General features: G+C 44.3%; 1 protein-coding gene across 3 annotated transcripts in view; it reads left to right on the forward strand.

Moving 5' to 3' along the window:
- Positions 1 to 19,096, forward strand: part of GRAP2 (GRB2 related adaptor protein 2) — a 101,914-nt gene extending 82,818 nt beyond the window's left edge. For all 3 annotated transcript variants that reach the window (XM_071422925.1, XM_071422926.1, XM_071422924.1), the window contains exons 2-8: positions 2,499 to 2,601; positions 5,681 to 5,772; positions 7,993 to 8,112; positions 9,829 to 9,997; positions 11,627 to 11,758; positions 13,101 to 13,220; positions 15,452 to 19,096. In XM_071422925.1, coding sequence (XP_071279026.1) covers positions 2,524 to 2,601; positions 5,681 to 5,772; positions 7,993 to 8,112; positions 9,829 to 9,997; positions 11,627 to 11,758; positions 13,101 to 13,220; positions 15,452 to 15,631 — 891 coding nt within the window. In that variant the 5' untranslated portion in view covers positions 2,499 to 2,523 and the 3' untranslated portion in view covers positions 15,632 to 19,096. The remainder of the gene's footprint in view (positions 1 to 2,498; positions 2,602 to 5,680; positions 5,773 to 7,992; positions 8,113 to 9,828; positions 9,998 to 11,626; positions 11,759 to 13,100; positions 13,221 to 15,451) is intronic.
- The last annotated feature ends 2,128 nt before the right edge of the window (positions 19,097 to 21,224 follow it).

Raw genomic sequence — 21,224 nt, forward strand, 5'->3', positions numbered from 1 at the left:
CCCCTCCAAGTTTTAATTCCCCTCCTGTGCTCTGTTAGCACACAATGGGACTGACACTGCCTGTGGAGGGTGACAGACTGAAGCTCCAAAAACATCTATGCAAGAATAGAGGACAGTTCTCAGATCGGGCCTCAGCTGCACCTGCAGGGTAACACCAATGTCTTGGAATAAGAGTAAGACAGAGGGGGACCCTAATCTGCAGAAGGTATCAGAAGTAAGAATTAAAGACCATTAGTAGGTCAACAGGGAGAATAGGAGATGAAAATGTTTGGAATAGGGGGAAAGCTGAAGCCTGAGAATAAAGCACCAATGTGCCTTAGGGTGTCAGGGCTCAGCGCTGCTGTGTGCTGGAAGCCCAAGGCAGCAGGTTAGAGTAGCAGGCACAGGGCAGATCTCAGCTGAGCTGTGTACCCAGACCTACCTGGGAGGCCCTGGCACTGAAGCAGCCCCAATTGCTCTAGAACAGATCCATGCTGAATAAGCAGAGCTCTCTGTGGACTGCCAAAAAATTTGCCTTAGTGCTTCATAGCTCTCATCAGTCACATGGATATAAATTCACCTATAAGCAGCAAAAAAGAGAGTGCTAACAGAGTCCACTAGGAAGCATATAAATAGGTTGGTTTTTTTTTTAGTTAGAAGTGATTGTAACAAATATCAGAACTAATATACAGTGATGTTATGGCCCCTCTTGTGAATCACTTCATTCAGGAATCTTTAGCAAGTGCAAAGGGACTCTGCAAGCAGGAAATAGACAATTTAGTCAATAAATAACTGCTGTATACAGTTAACACACACAGAACCTAGTTAGGATTTAATTAAATATTAGGCTACACGTTAGCATACTCCTCACCTGTGTAAAGGCACCCAAAGATTCTTTGCAGGTATCAATCAGAAATGGAGTCACCCTCCATGGTTGCCATCTGCCACCAGCTAGGTCAGGACTGATGGCACTGACAACTCAACTCAGTGACCCAAATGATTCATGACAGGTACTCAGCTAGACTGACTATCACAACTAAACTGTGGTTTTGTTTTTCCTCTGAGATTTTATATCTTCCCATGTTGGTGGTTTTCCTCTGGAATCCCTGGGCTAATGCTGGTGCAGTCCTAGAGCTTTTGCCCTGCAGGCTTTCTCCAGCTCATTCTCAGCAGTTTAAGTTGAGCTGTATCAGAGCTGGGCCCTGGATCCTGGTTACACAGATAGTTAAATCCCTGGGCCGTGTGTCAGAGCAGGAGCATTACAGCATGTATTGCCGAGAAGGAGGGCTACAGCAGCCTTTTGATTTTGAAGTGGCAAAATTCTGGAGCTTGCTCAATATCAACACTTTATATTTTGGGGATCTTGTGTCAGTTCTAATCAATAAGAAATATCTTACCCTAATAAGGGTTGTTCATTTGTTTGTACAGTGTCTTTCTAGAGCTTTCTGGTTAAGAATGTTTTGGATCAGGCAAGCTGGCACTTCATCTCAAGACATGAATACTGGGTGTTTTTGTGAGAATTGAGATTAGGTAGTGGAACCTGTGGCTTCAGGATCTTTGTTCCCAGACAAACCTAGCTTAAAAATTGTAAAAACTATTTCTGTATTGTAGCTGTCTGATGGTCTTCAGAAGCTGTGCTGCAAGTGCATCTGCCAGCAGTGCACTTGCTTAAGGTGGTAGTGCCTGGCTATTTCTTGGCTTGTCACTGGCAGCCTCGCCACTGGGCTGTGGGGTACATGACCCAGCCATGAGAAATTGGTAACTCTTGATTATAAAAATGGTCCTGCTGGGGTACATCCGAGTTACGTGAGCAGGAAGTGGTGAAGGAGCAAAGCCCATCTTGCCACTTCCCCTGCCACATTGCTCTGGTGCTGAAAAGCAGGCTGTGGTTTGCAGGCTGTCTGATATATTTTGGGCTCTTGGGTTACCAACACTGAGATAGGCTAACTCTCTGCCAGCTTCAAAATAGGGAATGCAGCCTTTCTGCAAACAGTGTTTTCCTACCTGAAAGTTGTGGTCACCCCTGTTAAGCCATCACAAAAAAGAGACTCTTTCAACCTTCCATATTGTGGCCTGTGTCCAAGAAAAAAATATATATTTATTGCAGCCTCGTTTGTTTTGTCAGCAATTTGACTCACTCTTGAGGCAAAGAGTGAGTCACTGCAGGGGACAAATGCATTTTTCTATTGCAGGGCAGAGTTGCTTGCTTTCTTGGGCACTGTGACAGAGTTGGTCTATGCACGTTTTTCCCATGAGATTGCTCTAGAGAAAGAGATCTGTTGGAGTAAGCATCCACTATTGGTTATTTGTACTTCTGACTTCAGCTAATTACAACTCACCCATGCCCTCTCTTCTACCTGCTAATATCTTTCCATGTCTAGTAACTAATGGCTGCCCATAGGTGGTGAGTGCTTCTCCACATACGAATCCCAGCACTGCCTGTCAGCTTTCCAGAGGCTGGACTCCACAATCCCAGTAGCTCTTAGGTGCTGACAAGTATCTGACATTACCTCTTCCAGCTTTGCTCTGCCCCCAAGACACAGTATGGAAGCCATTGCGAAGTTTGATTTCACTGCTTCTGGAGAAGACGAATTGAGCTTCCAGGCTGGGGATATGTTGAAGGTAAGTACAGTCTCCAGCTTGACTAAACAGCTTTTCTGAGACTGCTTCCAGATCTTTCTTGTGCTTCCCTTTGCCTTGACCAAAGAGATGTAGACACATCTATAAACTAGGATACAAATGCAGGATACTCCTCTCCCATAGGGTTTGCAATAGGACAACAATTCCCAGGTTACTTGAGTCTGTGTCCACTTTTCTTGATTTTATGTCCATGAACTATGGATTTAGTTGCCCTGCAGTCCTCTGGTAGTCAGCAGGGAAGGGTATGTACCTTTGCTGAGGCACAGACCAAGATCTTTGGTGGCAGATTTTGAGGGTCCTGTCTGTTTTCATTAACCAGGTAAACCATCCACAGTGACTACATTATGCTGACTATGTCTAAACACAGGTGGGATCAGTGCTGTCCAGAGGGATTGCTGTCTTCCTTATTTCCAGTTGTTGAACTGTTTAAAAGAAACTCTCATCCATTCTAGAATTTATATCTAACTTTTCACTGTTAGTAATTATTGTTAGATGCTGCAGGGATCTTAGGCAATTGCAAATAGAAGAGGAAAATTCCATGAGACAGACTGTTACACACATAGTGGAATAGTTTAAGAGGTCCTGGTCTAATAACATTATATACACCCTTGCAGGAATTTCACAATGGGGTAATGGCAGAATAGAGTTGGTCATCTACAATACAGAGCTTCTGGAAGTCTCTTTAAAGTTGATTTGTATGTGTTATGATAGAACAGTTCTTGTTAACGTTACCAAAGTCCCACAGATGAAGTCACTTGAAGTTTCACCCTAATTATTTATCCACTTCTCAGCCCTAGATGTTCTGTTTCCATTGAAAATGCCTGAGTATTACTCCTCCCTATGGCCTTAGCTCCTTTACTGTCCAAAGGGATGATGTACAGCCACAGGATATACAGCCCTGTTTGGCGAGGAGCCTTTGCTACCCCTCTGTGCAGTCACAGATATTCCAGCTAATAATCAGATATTGAGTCTCAGCCTTGCCTTTTCCATTACCACCCTTTTTTATTTCATTGGCCTTTTAATACTTGGCACTTAGACAAAGTTGATAGCATCCAGAGCTCATTAGTACCAAATCTTTCCAAAGAGCTACAAGAAGGTTCTGGAGAAATCACCGCCTCTCTTCAGCACAGATAACCACTCTTATTCTTCCCTAGTCAGTCCCTTCTATCACATGACCTTTACTGATGCCTTTTTTCTCAGGAAACTTCCATCAAGTCCCTGGCTGGGGTGATGGTGTTGGCCAGGTCACTTTTCCTTCTGTTCCTCAGTTCCCTTTCCTGTAAATCATTATAAGCTAGAGCTTCTTTTCAAAGAATGCTGGAATCCTCTGATAAAAAGTGTCACACTACACACCAGTTTTATTATTATTGGTTGCCATAGAGAATTCACTACCAGAAAAATCAAACTCCTTCTTGCTTCAATGTCCTTGAGGTAAACAAAACAGCACCTTAGCCACCCAAGCTGTAGTAGCAGTAAATCAGCCTGAGTAACAACTCTGTTCTGGCATAGGCACACACACATTCGTACCCCATCATGAGCCCCCTTGTGCTGCCTGCTACAACCTGCTGATATATGAAGGAGATAAGGTGAAATATTGATGTAGAGATTACAAAACAGGAAACATGAGGCCCTCAACCAGTAGTGACAGGAGGAAATCCACCCTCTTACCCCCCCCCCCCCCCCCCATCCTTCTCTGAGAGGATGACACACTGAGAGAAACCTGCCAGCTCTGCAGTGGCAAACAGCTGGTGGGTCATTCTGGAAACCTCACTTCCAACAGAGCAGGGCCCAGGCATGAGCAGGAGGTAGCCATCATCCCCTATGTTTGGCCACAGCAGTGAAAAAAGATCCTCAACCCAGCACCCAGGCATGAGGACAGCAGCGACTGTACAAGTAGGAAATTCCACAGCTTTCTAATCCTCAACTTTTCTGAATCCAAATGTTTGAAAAGGCCTATGTGGCAGGGAAGGCAATGAAGAATTGGCTCCAGAGACAGTAACATCCTGTTGCCAATACAAAGCAGTTAAAATGTGCCTTAGGCTCCCAAAACCATGAGACTGGCTCACAAAGTAAGTATTATTACTGTTAACAATAGATTTTAAATTAAATCATTTCCACTGGCTTTTTCCTTTTAAAACTATCATGGCTCATGCTTTTAGGCTCCTCTCCAAAACCAGAAAGAGCAGGAACATGGTCTATTTCATACAGCAGAATCCTGTCCCAGGAGCTGGAATGTCAAACACCAAAGACCACAACATCTGCAGTAAAATCCCACTGTGGTTGTATTCCTGTCCTCTCTCCTCTAGCTTAGGGCTGGATCTTGGGCCATCAGCCCGGGTGTCATGAATTTGGGCCCTCCCTGGTCAGCAGTGATGCTTCTAAGGACCATTACAGTTAACATTAATATGAGCACACTTGAAGCTGCTCCAGTGTGTGATGTGGACTCACTTCCAGCTATCCTAGCTATCTTACAATCTCCTAAGTATAATAGTGTCTTGAAAACACTTTTTGCCTCCTTCTTATATTTACCTTGGCAAAGCTCAGAGCAGCTGAAGGCTTAACCCACTAAAGAATCTCTTGTGAAATGACAGGTGAGAGCACATGGTAACATCTGTGCAGCCATAACACACATAGACACAGCTGCATATCTCTCCATACCCATATGTCAGAGGAGTTTTCAAAGATATTTTCTTCTTCCCTTGTGAATCTGAGATGCTACAGTACCAGCTACAAAAGGCAGCGCAGAGAATAAATTAAACCCCTACTAAGTCTTTCAAAGCTGAATTTTCTCCATTTCACAGGCATCAGAGATACCGAGACAGGCAGTCAGACAAAGGGGTAAAGTTAACAAGCCATCTCTCTAATTCTACTTGGGCTTTTTTATTGCTTGCTTGCTCTGAAGTGGTCATCAGCCACTAACCTTGTTGCACCATGGGTGGGGAGCAGAGAACATGTACAATTTTATTTTATTCTTACAAGACATTCTAGGTTTCTTCCTGAATCTTGGTTACTTTTGCCTGTCTCAGGAGATGCATTTATTCCATCCATTTCTCCGTTGCAGATTTTGAGCTCCCAGGAAGAGTGGTACAAGGCTGAGCTCAGAAGTCATGAGGGCTACGTTCCTAAGAACTTCATTGATTTCCATGTTCCTCCGTAAGTGTGACAGAAATGGTATCACCACCATGGCACATTTCCACTGAGAGCAGAGAGGAAAGGACAGGGGAAATGCTGGGCATAACATCCTGCACTTTGGGGCTGGCAGGGATTGCTGTAATGCTACACACAGTTCTGCCAGCACAGAGTATTTCTACCCCAAAGCGTCCTCTGCTCTTTTGGAGCTAAATGGATCTGATGATCGCTGTCAGTCCCAAGTGACTCCTTTGTTGCTGCTGTGCACAGGGACACTGGGATGTGGCAGGAATTGCATTTAGAGGTCCTCAGAGAGAAGGAGAATAGTCATGATGTGAAGTCTTGGGAGCAGAGACAGAGGCTATGCACAAAAGTGAGAGCAAGAGATCTTTCTGAAAGCGAATCATAAAAAAATTTGCTCCCCTTCGGCTCTAAAGGACACTGACTCCCTTTTCCCACCCTGCCGCCGCATTCCCTGCCCCCGAAGTGCCTGTGAGTTTCTGTCGGTGCACTAGAGGTCAGTGCAATGCTGTGACAGCTGGTGGTACTCTGGATCGGCAGAGCTGACAGACCAGCCATGCCGCCCTGCTCTCTCACACACTCAAGCAGATCTGTCAGGGGACAGGCGTACCTGCATTTCTCTCTTCCCGCTGAGGAGATGGAGCTGCACTTTCAGAGAGGACTGATGCGTGTTGGAATGCATGTTAAATGTGCTCTCCAGCCCTTTGCCATAAATATGACAGTGCATGGGATTTTTACAACCTTTCAGTTAGCAGAAAAGCTCCCAGAAGCACCTCTCATTGTCCTCTTTTTTCACAAGTGCTGCAGCATTTCAGGGGTGAACAAGCAGAGCATGCACCAAGCCCAGTGCTTGTGGCTGTAACGCACTGCTGCCCTGAGCAGTCAGACTGGGAGCACACAGGGATTTTGAGGTTACAAATAAGTGCCTCTGTCCCCTTTGGAGGTGGCACTTAGTGGCCTTTTTGGACATAAGCCAACCTGCTTGGCTGAGCTGAAGGACATTATTCGTTTGCTGTGCAAATAAGGGCTTGTACTTTTGGACCTCAGGGGGATGAGATCTTCCAGTCAGTTGTTCTTGTTCACTCTTTCACAGGGCTGTGCCATCACTCAGGAGCACTGGCAGCTTCTTTTTTCACACACATTTTTCTTGTGTTGCTTTCTCTGTGCAAGAGCTGTGAAGAAATATTTCCACTTTGACACTTTTCTAAGTGCCAGGTCTGCAGTTTGAAGCAGTTCAGCCCAGATGACAGAACTAGATGTAGGGAAGAAAGTTGCCTCCTATTTTTGATGGATGGTTTTTGCCCATCTTTTTTCTGATTAAGTAACCATTGAGATTGTTTATCAAGGCTCATCTGATTTTTCTTTGCTAATGATACATAGGTAAACTGTGATGATAATAAGGAACTCCAAAGCAGAAATGAGAGATGTTAGGAACTTAACAGTCCTTCATTTTAATGCAATACAGGCAATTATGTATTAGGTGAAGTCAAAGACTGCAGATTGTAGATCTTATTAGCTATGAAGTGGACATATGCAAATGTATATGATTTTGTGTTTCTCTACAGAAAAATTCCTACTGACATCATATTCTTTTACTATTTATGGTGACTTTCTTATTATTAGTCCAGTGCCCTATGCTGTTGTTTGGTATGCCTGGCTAGATTTGTGTAAGTGTGCTTATGTATTCTGTGCTTCTGTGATTTTGTGATATTGCAACTCTTGCAGGAACCAATTTATTAGTAGTAAAACTTTCATGGCTTGCTTCTACTAAAAATTTATGTGCGTTCCATGCAATATATCCATCACAGCCCAGTAATTTTCAATCAGTTTGCCAAAAAGCAATTTGATGTATATGTCTGAGAGTTATGTGTGTATATATGTATACATACACATTTTTCATTTAAAATTTCTTTGACTAACACCTTATTGTACTGTGTCTGTAATTACAGTTTCAGCTGAGTGTTGCTTCTTAGCAGACCAAAGCTTACATTGTTCTCTTTGCATGTACATGCTTTTACTACACAAAGAAAATTATCTGCATCCATCAAACCCCTGTACCTCAGCATATACGTGGCCACTGGGAGTAGCCATGTGTGCTCCTCTGATCTTTTTGTTTTCTTCCCTCCACCCTGCTTATTCACGTTCTCCCTACCCTCAATTTTTTTATTCCTCACCTTAATTCCCATCCTTATTCACATCTCCATGATTTTTCCCACTTGACAGCTGGTTTGATGAGAAGATATCCCGCCATGAAGCAGAGAACCTCCTCATGAGCAAAGGAGTCGGCTGCTTCATCGTCCGAGCCAGTCAGAACTCTCATGGTGACTTCTCCATCTCTGTCAGGTATCTGCTTCTAGCAGCATATTCCTGCTTCTTTTCCTGTTTAATGGTGTCCCAGCCTCCTCTCATAAGAATTCCTAATGTGATGTAGGCTCTTGAGAAGTTTGCAGGCTGCCAGTCACTGGTAGTGCTGCTGTGTTGTGAATGAGAACAAATTAGGCATCTGATTCCCAAATGTTTCTGCCTCTTTTCAAGTGACACAGTGAATGCCCCATTCCAAAGCTGCATCCCCTGGTGACCTCCTTCTCTGAAAGAGCTACAGCAGAGCAGAATGGTACAGGGAAAGTCTCCCACTGTGCTTAACATGTGTCTTCCATTTGTTTTAATTCCCTGACAGCTCTGGTTACCAAATCCAAGAATTCAGCTACTACCTATGAAGAGATTACTATTACATTGTTAACTTTTTTCCCACAGGTCACTAAACAGCCATTGGACAAGGACTGGTTTTTCATTGCTTGCAGCCCAGCTGCATTTCAGCAGCTTGCTGTAGCCCAGCATTTCTCAGTGCATTTTCTTCTAAACAGAGCCTTTCAATGATGTTTGGTTTCCCAATTTTCAGTCAAATAGTTGATAACCAGTTTTAAATTAGAGTCATGATTACCAAGTCATGATTAGTCTTTTCCAAGTGGTATGTACTTGCTGATTCAGGCAGCTCAAAAAGTATCCAGGAGGAATGCAGGAAAACATTCTGGTTACATTTGCGCTAATTAACACCAGCAAATCAAGTACAGTCAGGCTCTTTCTCTGGCCCTGAAGTCAAGCAGTGAGGCAGAGGTCAGATCTGTATGGCTACACCCTCTTCACCCCACCAAACAGAAGAGCTATATTCAAGCAGCTCCCTGTGAACAGTTCCTGGCCTGTTCTTTCTAACCATGGCCCAGCACTATCTAAGGGAGAGCTTTTCCATTTAAACCACAACCATGCTAACACTTCAACTGCTTGGGGGCTGTAGCAGTCAAGGATAGCATTCAGTCCCTGCCTGTCCCCATCTAGTTTATTTGTGCAGATGTAGCCTCTGAGAAGAGTGTTTTGCGTGCCTGGAGTTGCACAGAGCAAGGAGGTGGGTACCAAAGCTAGATCACATCTGGTGCAAAGAGGAATTGTACACATCAGACAAGAGGTGAGAGGTGGGGAGGTACAGGGGGAATAAGGGGCAGAAGGTTAAGATTGTTAATTTGGCTTGTAACAGCATCAGAAAATTCCTTTTTTTTTTTCTTTTTTGATAGGGAGAATGACCTGTAGTAATGATGTTACATGAGATTTTATACCATCTTAAAAGTTTAGTGTATGGCTTCACATGACTTTGTCTGCATATAGTGGTGATCCCCATGGTGTGTAAAGGTGTAATACAGGTCTTATAGTCAATGCAGACTGGATGTTAACAGGACCTGCAGAGGCTGTTGGGTAGACTACAACTGCACTTTTTCACCCTGGAAGCTCCTGTGACCTTTATTTCAAAAGAGAAGGTTTAAAACCCTGTGCTTTGTTTTGATAGTGCTTTGTGACTGGGCAGCCCTGGGGCACTGTGTGTTTGCAGATTGACAAGTCTTTTGAAACAGAGCCACATCTGGGTCCAGTAGGCACAAGGACTGCCATTGCATGACTTTCCAGAAGTCTAGATTTGGCCAAGCAAGAAGTCTTGGTACACTTCTGGAAAAGACTTTTTAGAAAAAGGTAAAAGTGCAATCTGTTGATGATCTCTTTTCCATTGGGATCCAGGCATGAAGATGATGTGCAACACTTCAAAGTGATGAGGGATTCCAAGGGTAGCTATTACTTGTGGACAGAGAAATTCCACTCGCTAAACAAGCTGGTGGACTACTACAAGACAACTTCCATCTCCAGGCAGAAGCAGATCTTCCTAAGGGACAACAGCCAAGAAGAAAAGGTAAACACAAACTGTCCTTAGGAATTTCTCAGTCAAAAACCTTTCTGTGGAAGGAGTTCATCCCATGAGAATGTCTCATGGTGAGGAGGAGGACTGCGTGTCCCTGGAAATCCAGCCACATAACTACACTGGTGGGACCTGAGACACAGATTCTTAGTGGATTCAGTGGTATGAAGAGTTGTAAAATTGAGCAGAATTTTTTGATTCTTCAAATCTGAATAAAGGTGCTTTGCTAAAGCTTTGCTAAGAGCTCAGAACTGAAGTTCTGAGATGCCAAGGGAAGCAGGATTTACCTTACTGAAATGCCTAGATTTCCTAAGGGCAGCTACAGAGCTGGCTGGTGGATTGTGACTGAGAAGAATTTGAGTCTGGTTTCTTAGGGTCCTTGCACACACCCAGAGTGCAACTACACCTGCAAGTTTGTCTGCTCAGAAGAATTGTCATCTCCTGCTACTGAGCAAACACAGTAAAAGGAATTTGGGGAACAGAGGGCAGAACCTGGAGCAGTTAACCTGGCTGTTAGGAACTGGAAAGTACTACCGAGAAGAACATAGGAGATCTGGGAACAAGATGTGCCTTCAGGGAAGGTATAGTCAATGTTTGAGAACGCAGACAAATCCCAGTCCAATGAATGCCTGGTTTTGTGCCAGGGGAACAAGCAAATGACATAGCAGAGGCTGCTACACCTTGCACTCCCTGTATTGGGAGTGAACATGCCTGGTCACTGCAGCAACCCTAGTCCTGCTTTACTGGGAAACGGATTCTGGTATTAAATTACCAGGATGCACAAGTAAGTAGAGGCAAGGCAGAAAGTATGTGACCTGCTGACTACAGCAGTAAAGCTTTATAGGCTGTGTGTGGGTCATTCTTGCTGGCTCAAAATGAGAGATGATACATTCTCAGTCTGAAGAATGGGCCTGGGTTGTTGTCTCTTTCTAGACCACTTATACAGAGCTTTAAAAATGCACCAGTAAGGTATTAAAATAGAGGCTCTGGGATCTGTAAGAGAGAGATCACAGCAATGAATCTCTGTGTCTGGGGAAGGAAAGAAAGACTATATGCATGTATATCAGTATAACAACCTGTTTGGGCTGACAGTGAGCAGGAAAGGAAAGAGATGCATTTGCTCCAAGATGCAGACAGGCAAATGATAGAACAGAACTCAAGTTTGCTTTGGCAAACTCTCTGTACATTTATTATGGTGATGGGCACAGCAGAGTATGTTTAGCACCCATCACAGTGGGGTTTCTGTTCACAATTCAAATTTTAAATGCTACAGCCATATGATGAAATGATTGTAATATATAAATTTCAGTTCAGAGACAAACGGATTCTAAGGGCAGTATTTCAAGAAAGAGCTTGGCTCCTGTGCTCATCCTCACATCAGTAGCCATATTTTCAGCCCAGCACCTCCCAGTACTACACTGATTTCAGATGGAGAGTGGCTACAAAGATCTAAAATACAGGATTCCTGATTTGTTCTTCTGTTCAGAGAGGCGGGGTCTTTTATTTGAAAGAGCCTCCAGAGTAGTGGGTAGTAGTGGTAGTGCTCAATGTGCAGTGATTGCACAGCTTTAGTCAAGGATGTGGTAGGAGGTGACCTCATTTGTGTGATCTTTCTTCCATCAGGAGAGGTGTGGTGGGAGCCTGGAATGGATAGGTCGGGAAGGATTCCACGTGGGAGGAGCAGCTGGAGAAGATCATTCTTCTGTATCCAAGAGATATGTAGACCATCCTGTTCCCACACTGCAGCAGCAACAGGTACTGCCAGGAACAAGGGGCTGGGACATCAAGCCCAGGCATATTTTTATTGCTTGGTAGTGAGTGAGCAGTCATTTTGTCAAAAATCTGTGTCTTTCAGCTGTGCACACGAAAGAGAACTTGTTTTCTAGATGTTTCCTACTTCTTCTCTCCATCGGCCTCAGCCAATTTGTATTGGTATGACTTAGATGTGTGGTCATATGGCTACTTTTCTTTGAATTTGATTTTGTCTCATTCTTCTTTGGCTAATTTGGCTACTAGATTTATAGGCCTGCTTGCTGTCCTTTACACTATGGAGCAGCCCAAGAAAAAGTAAAGTAGTGAGTCCTCAGATACAGTCAGCTGCACCAGCACAATTGATGTTCCCCCAGCACATGGGACAGAGGAAGAGCAAGGAGTGGGCAGGACTAGGTCATAATAACTCCAGATTGGCTGAAGTCCCCTTGGCAAGCATGGTTTTTATCTGTGAGTTAGAACAACCTTAGTTTTTTCTCCAAAAGTCTCAGAGACCAAAAAAGCCCCTCTCTGACCATTTGTCCCAGCAGCTGTGAAACACAGCTGAGAGTCAGCTTTCAATTCCTAAAAAGTAAAATCCAAAATAGAGCAGTCTATGCTGACCTCTTCCATGAGGGTCATTACTTGCAGAACTGGAGCACAGGGACTTTATTGGAAGCAGACATCTAAAATTATTGATGTGTGGGCTTGGTCCTGATTCTTGGCCCACTAATGATTCTTAAATCCCCTCATTTATACATCTCAGAATATATATGTGTCGTGGTTTAATCTCAGTAGGCAACTAGGAACCATGCAGCCACTCACTCACTTCTCCTGCAGATGGGAGTAGAGAAAGAATCAAGAAAAAGGTAAAACTCATGAGTTGAGATAAGAACAAATTAATAATTGAAATAGAGTAAATAGTAGCAGTAGTAGTAATAATAATAATAGTTGTTATTATCATTTTCTGTTTATTTAAAAGGAAATAACAAAAAGAGAGAGAGGAATAAAACTCAAGAAAAAGAAGTGATGCACAATACAATTGCTTATCACCCACTGGCTGATGCCAGTCCCTAACCAGTTATTGGCCTCTTCTGGCCAACTCCCCCCACTTTATATACTGGGTATGATGTTCTAGAGTATGGAATATCCCTTTGGCCAGATACTGAGAAGTCCTTGATTTAGAGTGAGCCACTGCTTAGCAACAACTGAAACATTAGTGTATTATCAGCAGTATTCACATACTGAATCCAAGCCACAGCATTATACCAGCTACTACAAAGAAAATTAACTCTATTCCAGCCAAAACCACAGCAACATGACTTTTCTGCTGCTATTTTCTTTCTAGGAAAGATATGGTGGGAGTCTGGACAGGAATGACATGATGCACAGACTAAGGGATCATGGCCAAGGCAGTGCAGGAGCTATGCAGAGGAGACACACGGACCCTCTGCACCAGCAGACACCGGTAGGTGATGCACCTGGGAGGCCTCCTCTGCCCAAGTCACTGGGTCCCTTAGCAATGGCCAAGCAGTCTGCACCATGTCACCTACATGGAGGTTGCATGAGAAGTAGTGTATTTTGCCTGCCAGGCCATGTCTTACAAGACATTTCTGAGTCTCATGACTTTATCCCAGCCCCTTGAACCTGGTCCTGGGACACTCTGAGGGTAGGACTACAGTGTAATGTGAGCACAGTTCTGGTAACTGCTCTCCAGGTCAGTCTTATGCAGCCTTATGGAAGAGGGAACTTAGCATGAGCTCAGCAAAACAGGAACAATCCCTATCTGGGACACTGGAATGAGCACAAGCTCGCCCATGGATTTTGATCAAGCATGCAACTAGTCCAGCAGAAGAATTTCTGAAAGCCTAATGATCTCTTCTAGAAGAACTTCATGTCCATTAATGCACAGGGCTTTCAATTATCTTTGCCACCACAGCCAGGCAGTGACTGATGTCAGTAGCTAAATGTGCAGTACATTTTTTAAGTTCTATGGAGAGCAGCCTCATGATACTATACCATACTACAATGTTCCTCCTGTCTTGCAATGCACTTGTAGTCACACTGTCTCTTCCATTAATTTTTGCTGCCGTCCTGAAAAGGCCTGAGATCACCCAGCTCTACTTGTCTGTGCCTGGCACATCTCTCAGACCTCCTTTGCCATCAAAGTGGGGCTCACCAACCTGACACCCTTGGCTGTCAGAGCCTCTTAGCACAGTGGATGTGGGTGTGATGCAGTTGTGTCTCTGCAGACATCCCAGACCACTCCCCTGTGGGATCCAAACCTGGCACTTGACCTTCAGTCAGTACCTGCTCTGCCAAGTCCCACTGTGTGAATGCCCACACAGAATGTGGTGTCTGTCTCTGCCTCAGCCTGTGACTCCACTGCCAGCTACAAATATTTCCCCATCAGCTCAGTGTGACCTAAGGATGCTCCTCTTCCTTGAAGAAAAGTCCAGCTTCAATGTCTGGTTATGTCTCTCTCCATAACCAGAGAACCTAGATCCAAGGAGAGAAGGGAAAGACAGCAGACCTTTCTCAAGAATGAGTGAAAAAGATCAGATTGGATTAGATTATTTGGAACATGTTAAAAAATAGGGGCATGCCTCTTCTCTTGGCAAAAGCCTGGAATCTTTCTTGTAATCCAGCTTAAAATACAGTGGTTTTTATCTCTCAGAGGCTGTGGCAATGAATAACAACATGCTTTTGCCTGCCACATCCCATCAGTGGTGTAGAAGCCACAAATCCAATTATAGGAAGTTCTGTATGTCCAACCAATTAACTAGGGGCGAGGTCTAAGCAGGGCCCCAAATGGAAGATTTATCAAAATTTGTCTGCCTTCAAACAGATCTCTCCCTCTGTCCCTGCCAGATATACCTCCTAAATTATCCATGCCCTGTGGTGTGGATGCCAGCAATTTCCCAGAAAGAAGCCCAAGCCATGTCCTTTAAAATATGATTTCTGGCCAAAGAAATCTGGGAGATTGACTGCAAAGTCCTAGAGAAAAAAATCTAACCATAGTGCACATGACAGTGCACACTCCAAATAAACTGGTATACCCAAACAGACACTAAATCCTTTGGATCTCAGGGACCTGACCTTGGGGAGAGTCTGAAGAAGGTTTAAGACCCTTCCCTATGTCCCTAAATTGCCTGAAAGAACAAATATCCTTCTTCATCCTTCTTTACAATGTTCTCTACTCTTGCCTGTGTGCTTGCCTGTGTGCAGTCATCAACTGGCTGAAGACACATTTCCATACCAGCACAGGCCAGCTCCCTAGAGCCATTCCCTGATAGTTACAGCCCAGCAGGTCTCAGGCAGGAGTGCTTCTCTGCTCCCAAAACTGGCTTCAGATGTGGCTGTCCTGGCTGCCCTTACAGGGCAGAGGCAGCAGAGCCATGAGAACACAATTTCCTGAGGACCTGCTCTCAGTCTGACTTTTCACCTTATGGTGCAAATTCCCACAAATACACTGAGGCTGCTGAGAAACCAAACACCATCCCTTGGGTGTCCCAGTTAATTGGTCCCTCCTTCCTGCCATCTTGGCCACTTCCTGGTTTAATTGCAAGTTGGTCTAAAATTCAGCACTGCTTGTCCTTGCTTAGTGAATGTATTTACTGGGTCTTAGGAGGGGTGGCAAAGATGATCTTTCACAGTCCTGGCTCCTTGTTCCCTGCCTGTCTCTCCTCTCCGTTCCAGCGAACGCTGTGGGTCCGTGCCTTGTACGACTTCGATGCTCTGGAGCACGATGAGCTGGGCTTCCGCACTGGGGACATCTTGGAGGTTCTGGACAGCTCCAACCCCTCCTGGTGGAAGGGACGCCTGCGTGGGGAACTGGGGCTCTTCCCTGCCAACTACGTCACACCGGTGGTGCTGTGAGGGCACAGTGCGGCCCAGAGGGCTCTGCTCAAGCTGCTCTTCCGATGTGACAGGGACAGAGAAGGAGTGCATCTTCCCTTGCCACCAGGACATACATTGTTTTTTGTTTTGTCTTAATTTATTGGCAATTGATCTTTTGAAATGATGGTATGAAAGAGAACCCTTTGAGGAAGAAATTTTTTACCCCTTTTTTTCACAGTCATGAAGGGGAGGGAGCAAAAATCTTGGACTGTTCATTAAGACTTTGCTGGGTGCTCCCTGCCCTGTCACCTCTTTAGCTAACTATTGATAAACTCCTGCAATTAGGTTTATTCTGTAGAAATGCCCCTCAGGAAAGTCAGGCTTCAGGTTAACTTCAGGTTCAGTATTCAGGTAGCCCTATCCCTTCATTTTGGATCTGGTAGCAGTCATAGTCTCTTCAGGCTCCATTCCACCTTTCTGTCAGAGGCAGGAGGGACACCCACGTAAATTAAATGATCCTTGGCCACCACATTAAACCTTCAGTTAGGGAAGGAAAGTGAAGGAGGTGGAGGTTGAGATAATCTAGGCTTTCCCTAATAGTTTCTGGCTTTCCTCTAGTTTAACTATTTTCTTAATAGTTTCTGGCTTACCCATCTCACACTGTGTGTATGGACTGTGTGGATATACCAGATGAAGGGGAGCAACGCTGTAAGCTTTTGTACAAACATGCAAGTGGTGAAGGTATGGGAGGGCAAGAAGCTTTCTTTGTTTCTTCTTGTAGGCCTGCTCTTCTTTCTGTACCCCCTAGCAACTTTCCATTTTCCGGCTGCTCTCTTAGGTACCTACACTTCAGCTAGATAGTCTGATTAGAGAAGATCAGACCCTTCAGCTAAATTAGTATCCACTGGATTGGATAACAGTTAATATTCCTCACTGGTTCCTTTTGTAGAACTGAACTGGGGAGGAATTGGAGAGTTTTCTCTGGTTTGGTGGCAGAAATTCTTTCCCTGACAACTTGCTGTGCTGAGGATCACCGTGTACACAGCTCTGGCTTACTAGAGAAATGTCCCATCCAACAGGTTAAGCTGTTATTTTACAGTATGCAGAGAATAAAGCTGTAGCCATCTAATAGTCTATTCTCTATTCCAGTTTCTTTTGGATAAAATAAGGTAAATTAATTAATTAAATTAAGTTTTCAAATAACTGCTAAGTGAATGCCCAGATGTGATAGAAATTTATTGCAAATGCACATTACATGTCCCCTTAACAAACCCTGTGATGGGGACTCTACTGCATAACCACTGCTCAGGCATGTTGATATGAAACAAGCTGCCTGAATTTTTCACATGTGGGACCTCAGCAGTCAGCAAGGAGAAGTGATGATTAATCATTATTGAAAAAGAAAGAATAGGCAAGTGAAAACCTCTAAGCACAAATCAGACTCAGCAACAACAACAACAAAAAGTTCTTACCTTTTGTTAGTCTCAGTGGAAGAAAAAGAACCCAGGAAATGGGTTCTTGGGGAAGGCCAATTCAATGTAGCTGGCCTGAATAAAGCTGCCAGCTAGACAGAGTGTTAGCACAAAGAACCCATTTTGAGAGAACTCCACCAAAAGCAGATTGTTAATGGGTGAAGTAAAATGAGAATATTTAACAAGGCATATAAACTCTATAGAGAATAGAAAACTTTGAAAGACTCAGTTAGAACTTACTGGCTACCACAGTGGTCCAGGGAATATGACTGCCTGGGCTGGATGTGGCCCTGTTCTCTTGCAGGAGCTCTGCTCTGGCCCTTTAGTGTCTTCTTCTGAAGGGAAGTCCATGAGGCTTCTTTTGGAACAAGATCCCTTACCATTTGTATGAGGGTGTAAGCTCAGGACTCCAGGCAGTAATAAATTTGGAAGTAAGGTAGTAATAAATTTGGAAGAGAGAGGGTTAACACTCAGTGAGGGAGAGGGAGAGCATTAAGGCCAAGAGGAGATGGAACCAAGAAACCAGAGACTAACAAAGGCAAAGGAGGGATAAAAATGATGAATCTTTCATATTCAGATCTGGCTGAAACAAAAGAAATGGTGTATTCACAATTATTCCCATCATGTCAAATCATCTTTCAATTTTCTGTATTAGTTACTTTTAAAATTAGAAGCAATGTCTCTTTTTCCTTTCCTCAGCACTCTAAAGACCCTCTTGGTAGTGAAGATGTAGTTGCATAAAATTAATTGAAGATAATGCACTTAGCAGTTTGATAGCTCTTCATGCATTTGAAACCCCTTTACAGAGATTAACTAATTAAGCAAGTCTAAGTAGTGCCTTGCAAGTACCCCTGTGTTAACTCATGACTCATTTGAGGAAGAGGTAAATTTTCATGTGATTTTTTGAATTGATGTTTAAGGAACTAATACCTAAGGTAATTAGTATTAAAGGACTGCACACTAATTATGGACAGCGTACCAGAGCCACAGTAAAATCAGGATTTCTCATTATGAGCAGCACCTAATGACAGCAAAATTACCAGGAGGTGACAGCCTCATGGCATCTGTGATAACTCCACCAGGGCCTTGCTCTGCTGCCCTGTGCAGGGGGCAAGCTCAGGGCTGCCTTGCCCAGTCTCTCTTGCCTCTGCTTTTGGCCTTGCAGTGCTGCCTGCAGGTACTGCACATGGCAGGAGCTGGGAGGCACAGGGGTCAGCCTGCATTTTTGTACCCTCCCACAGTAAAAGTCATTTTTCTCACAGAAAAAGAGCAATGCTAAGGATTGTGGCTATTCCCAAATCAGTGAAGACTCCAGATACAAGGGCAAAATGGGGAATTTTGGAAGGATAGAAGGGGCTCTAGGATGGAGACATTTTCTATGTCCCATGCTATTTTCTTCCCATGAAATTCTCTCTCTCACAGATCAGGCCACTTCATAAGGAGAGACACTCCTCTCCTCTAACCACATACCCTGCCAGCCTTCCTGCGCTTTCTTCCAACAGGTTTTAATTGTAGCACAATCCTTATTAATACTGTGGTGATTCATTCACACCTCAGAGTCTATTGCTCCTGCAAGAGGCACATATTAGCAACCTGGGACTGGAGCCTTAAGGTGACAGTGCTGCTCTGACCTTACCTGACATTTGCCAGTGTTTTGGAAAGAACCAAACCTCTGTCTGGAACGTATCCCAAGAGAGTCCACTGTGAAACCAAAATGGGAAGGGATAAAGAGGAAAACCAGAAGAGTATTTTGTTTGTTATTTTTCTTAAGCAAGAAAGACAGTTCATGAGAGAAGAGAATGTAAACTGAGATAAAAGCAGGAAAAGTATGTGGGAAGGCAAACATAGCAAATGAAACAGAGGAAGCTGGACTTGTACATGGTAAAATAAGTTTGATGAGCACAGCTGAGCTGTGCTCCTGTCTGAATGAACTTTTTGCCTATGTTCTGCTGCAAATATTTTGTTGGAAATGTCTATGTGATTAATAAGGCTGAGATAAAAAGAGTAAATGGAAATTTCCTTTGATGTGAAAGATGTGCAGGCAGTTTTCTGTGCCACAAAAGAGAGGTCTCTCTGCCTTGGTGTACATGTTTGCTGTAGCAGCCGTGCTCACTGGAGAAACCACGGGGTCAGGGCTGGTTCCGATTGGACTGCTTACAGGTAGGAGCACCAGGGAGATGACCTACCAAGTCAGCACCTGCTCAGGCTGCTGTTCCAGCCTCTTGTGCCAGGAAAACAAGTCCATGGGTGGTGGTTGTTGTTTTTTAAATGAAGGTTTCAGTGGGCTGTGCAGGAAATTTGAAGCTTCTCACAACAGCCACCTGTTACAGCCACCTGCTAAATATTTTCCTATTAAGCAGCACCTCTCATCCTTCCTCTGCAACAGGATCCCAATGCTGCAGGCTCTAGAAAGGCCCTTTTACCTTCAGCCCTCGTGGAGAGTAACCAAGGATGTCACAAGCAAAAGATCCAGCAGCCAGGACTACATGGCTTGAGCAGCCTTGAACAGCAGTGTGCCATCAGCTGGGACATTTTGCACTGCAGGAGCAATGGCACAGCAGGTGTAGTCCAGCAGCCAGGGGAAGGGTGACCCCTACCCCAGCTGGGAAGCAGCAGGTCTTTAGTCAATGTCAGTGTCACATCACAGGGACAACAAGGATGTCTGGTGGGACAGAACTGTGGCCATCTGGACTAGGGCTCTGCTCAGACTCTTGTTCTGCAGCTCTTTGCCCAGGAGCCTGGTTACACCACACTGGTGTGAGAAGTGTTTGGCAATGTTGCCCATCCCTGCCCAGTGCAGCCCCAGAAGTCTTCATACACCTCCTTGCAGCTGCAGCCCATCACCTTGCTGCCCCTCCTGGGCCCAGCTTGTGCCTCTGTGCTGAGAGAAAGTGCTCTGCAGACATCTCATTTCAAATATTTGTTCAAAGCAATTGGCTCAGGTGCTTTTAGATGAAACCCCATGGAGGTCAGTCAAAACCATTAGTGTTCCCTAGGTGATCCAGGCAGTTACATTTACTGGCTAAAACACAGGCATGAGCTAAAGAGCTTCTGACACCCAGCCCATCGTTGCTGCTGAAAACTTTGCATTTCAGTGGGGAACCATGAACTGAGTGCATGATAAAGCCTTTAACAGCCCTGAAGAAGAGGGCAGAGCATTGCCAATTTCTCCAATTTTTTAGAGGCAACTTTCATGTGACAGAACTCATGAGCCTTAATTGGCATCAAATGCAAAAGAAGTTTCTTATATAAGCAGAACTGCCAGCAGAAAACAGCCAATGACTTATCTGTGAGCTCCAGGGTAGCAGGGAAACAGGCAAGTGAATGAGGAAGGGTCACTGACCTTTGCGTGCAGAGAAAATTCAAAGCACATTGTCCGCTGCCATTGTGCAAGTGAGAGGTGCTTGGCCCATGTCCAGCCTGCCATCATGAAAATGCAAAATTTCACAAATGGCAGGCGTGCAGGAATCCTTGTAGACATGCAGAAATAAAATTAGCCCAGGCAACAAAGGGAGGAAGAAGAAACAAATTAGAAGATCTGTAGGCCTCTTGTGGCTTCTCCCGCTAGTCCAAGTAGGCTCATTTCCACCAGGATTTGTGAAAGATACAGCCATGGTGAGTTTGTCACAAACAAAAACAACAGTAAAAATGGGGAAGAAAAAGCAGTTTAGGATGTACATCTACTACTGTGCACTTAAAGCTATAAAATGATGACAGTGTCCTGAGACAATGACTGAAGTTTGAGTTTCTGTTTAAGTGGTGCTTCTGAAACCTTTCAGTGCTGTCTGTGATTCATGCACATCTATGAATTCTGTGGTTCTATATCCAGCCACAGAAAAGGAAAAAAAAAAAGGAAAATCCGGGAAAAATATGAGATACATTGCAAATGACCTCTAGATCAGGAGAGAAGGTATCTTCTATGACGCTGTACTGAACGTGTCATAATTTCCTTGTGCTACTAACCAGTTCCTTTTCCTGGTCAAATTCCAAGATGAGTACTACTGCAGTGCCAACAGGTAATAACATACAGCAGGAATCAGTGCCTGGTGCCCTTTCTTGTGACTGAATGTTTTCTGCCAGAGTTTTGTTGCGGGTGTTGTTGTTTTTGTTGGTGTTGGGGGGATGATGTTGATGTTTTTTGCAGCATACCAAAGGTTTGG

This window comes from Agelaius tricolor, unplaced genomic scaffold (assembly GCF_023055355.1).
Source record: "Agelaius tricolor isolate 1412-34295 unplaced genomic scaffold, bAgeTri1.0.p SCAF_3, whole genome shotgun sequence".
Lineage (NCBI taxonomy): Eukaryota > Metazoa > Chordata > Aves > Passeriformes > Icteridae > Agelaius > Agelaius tricolor.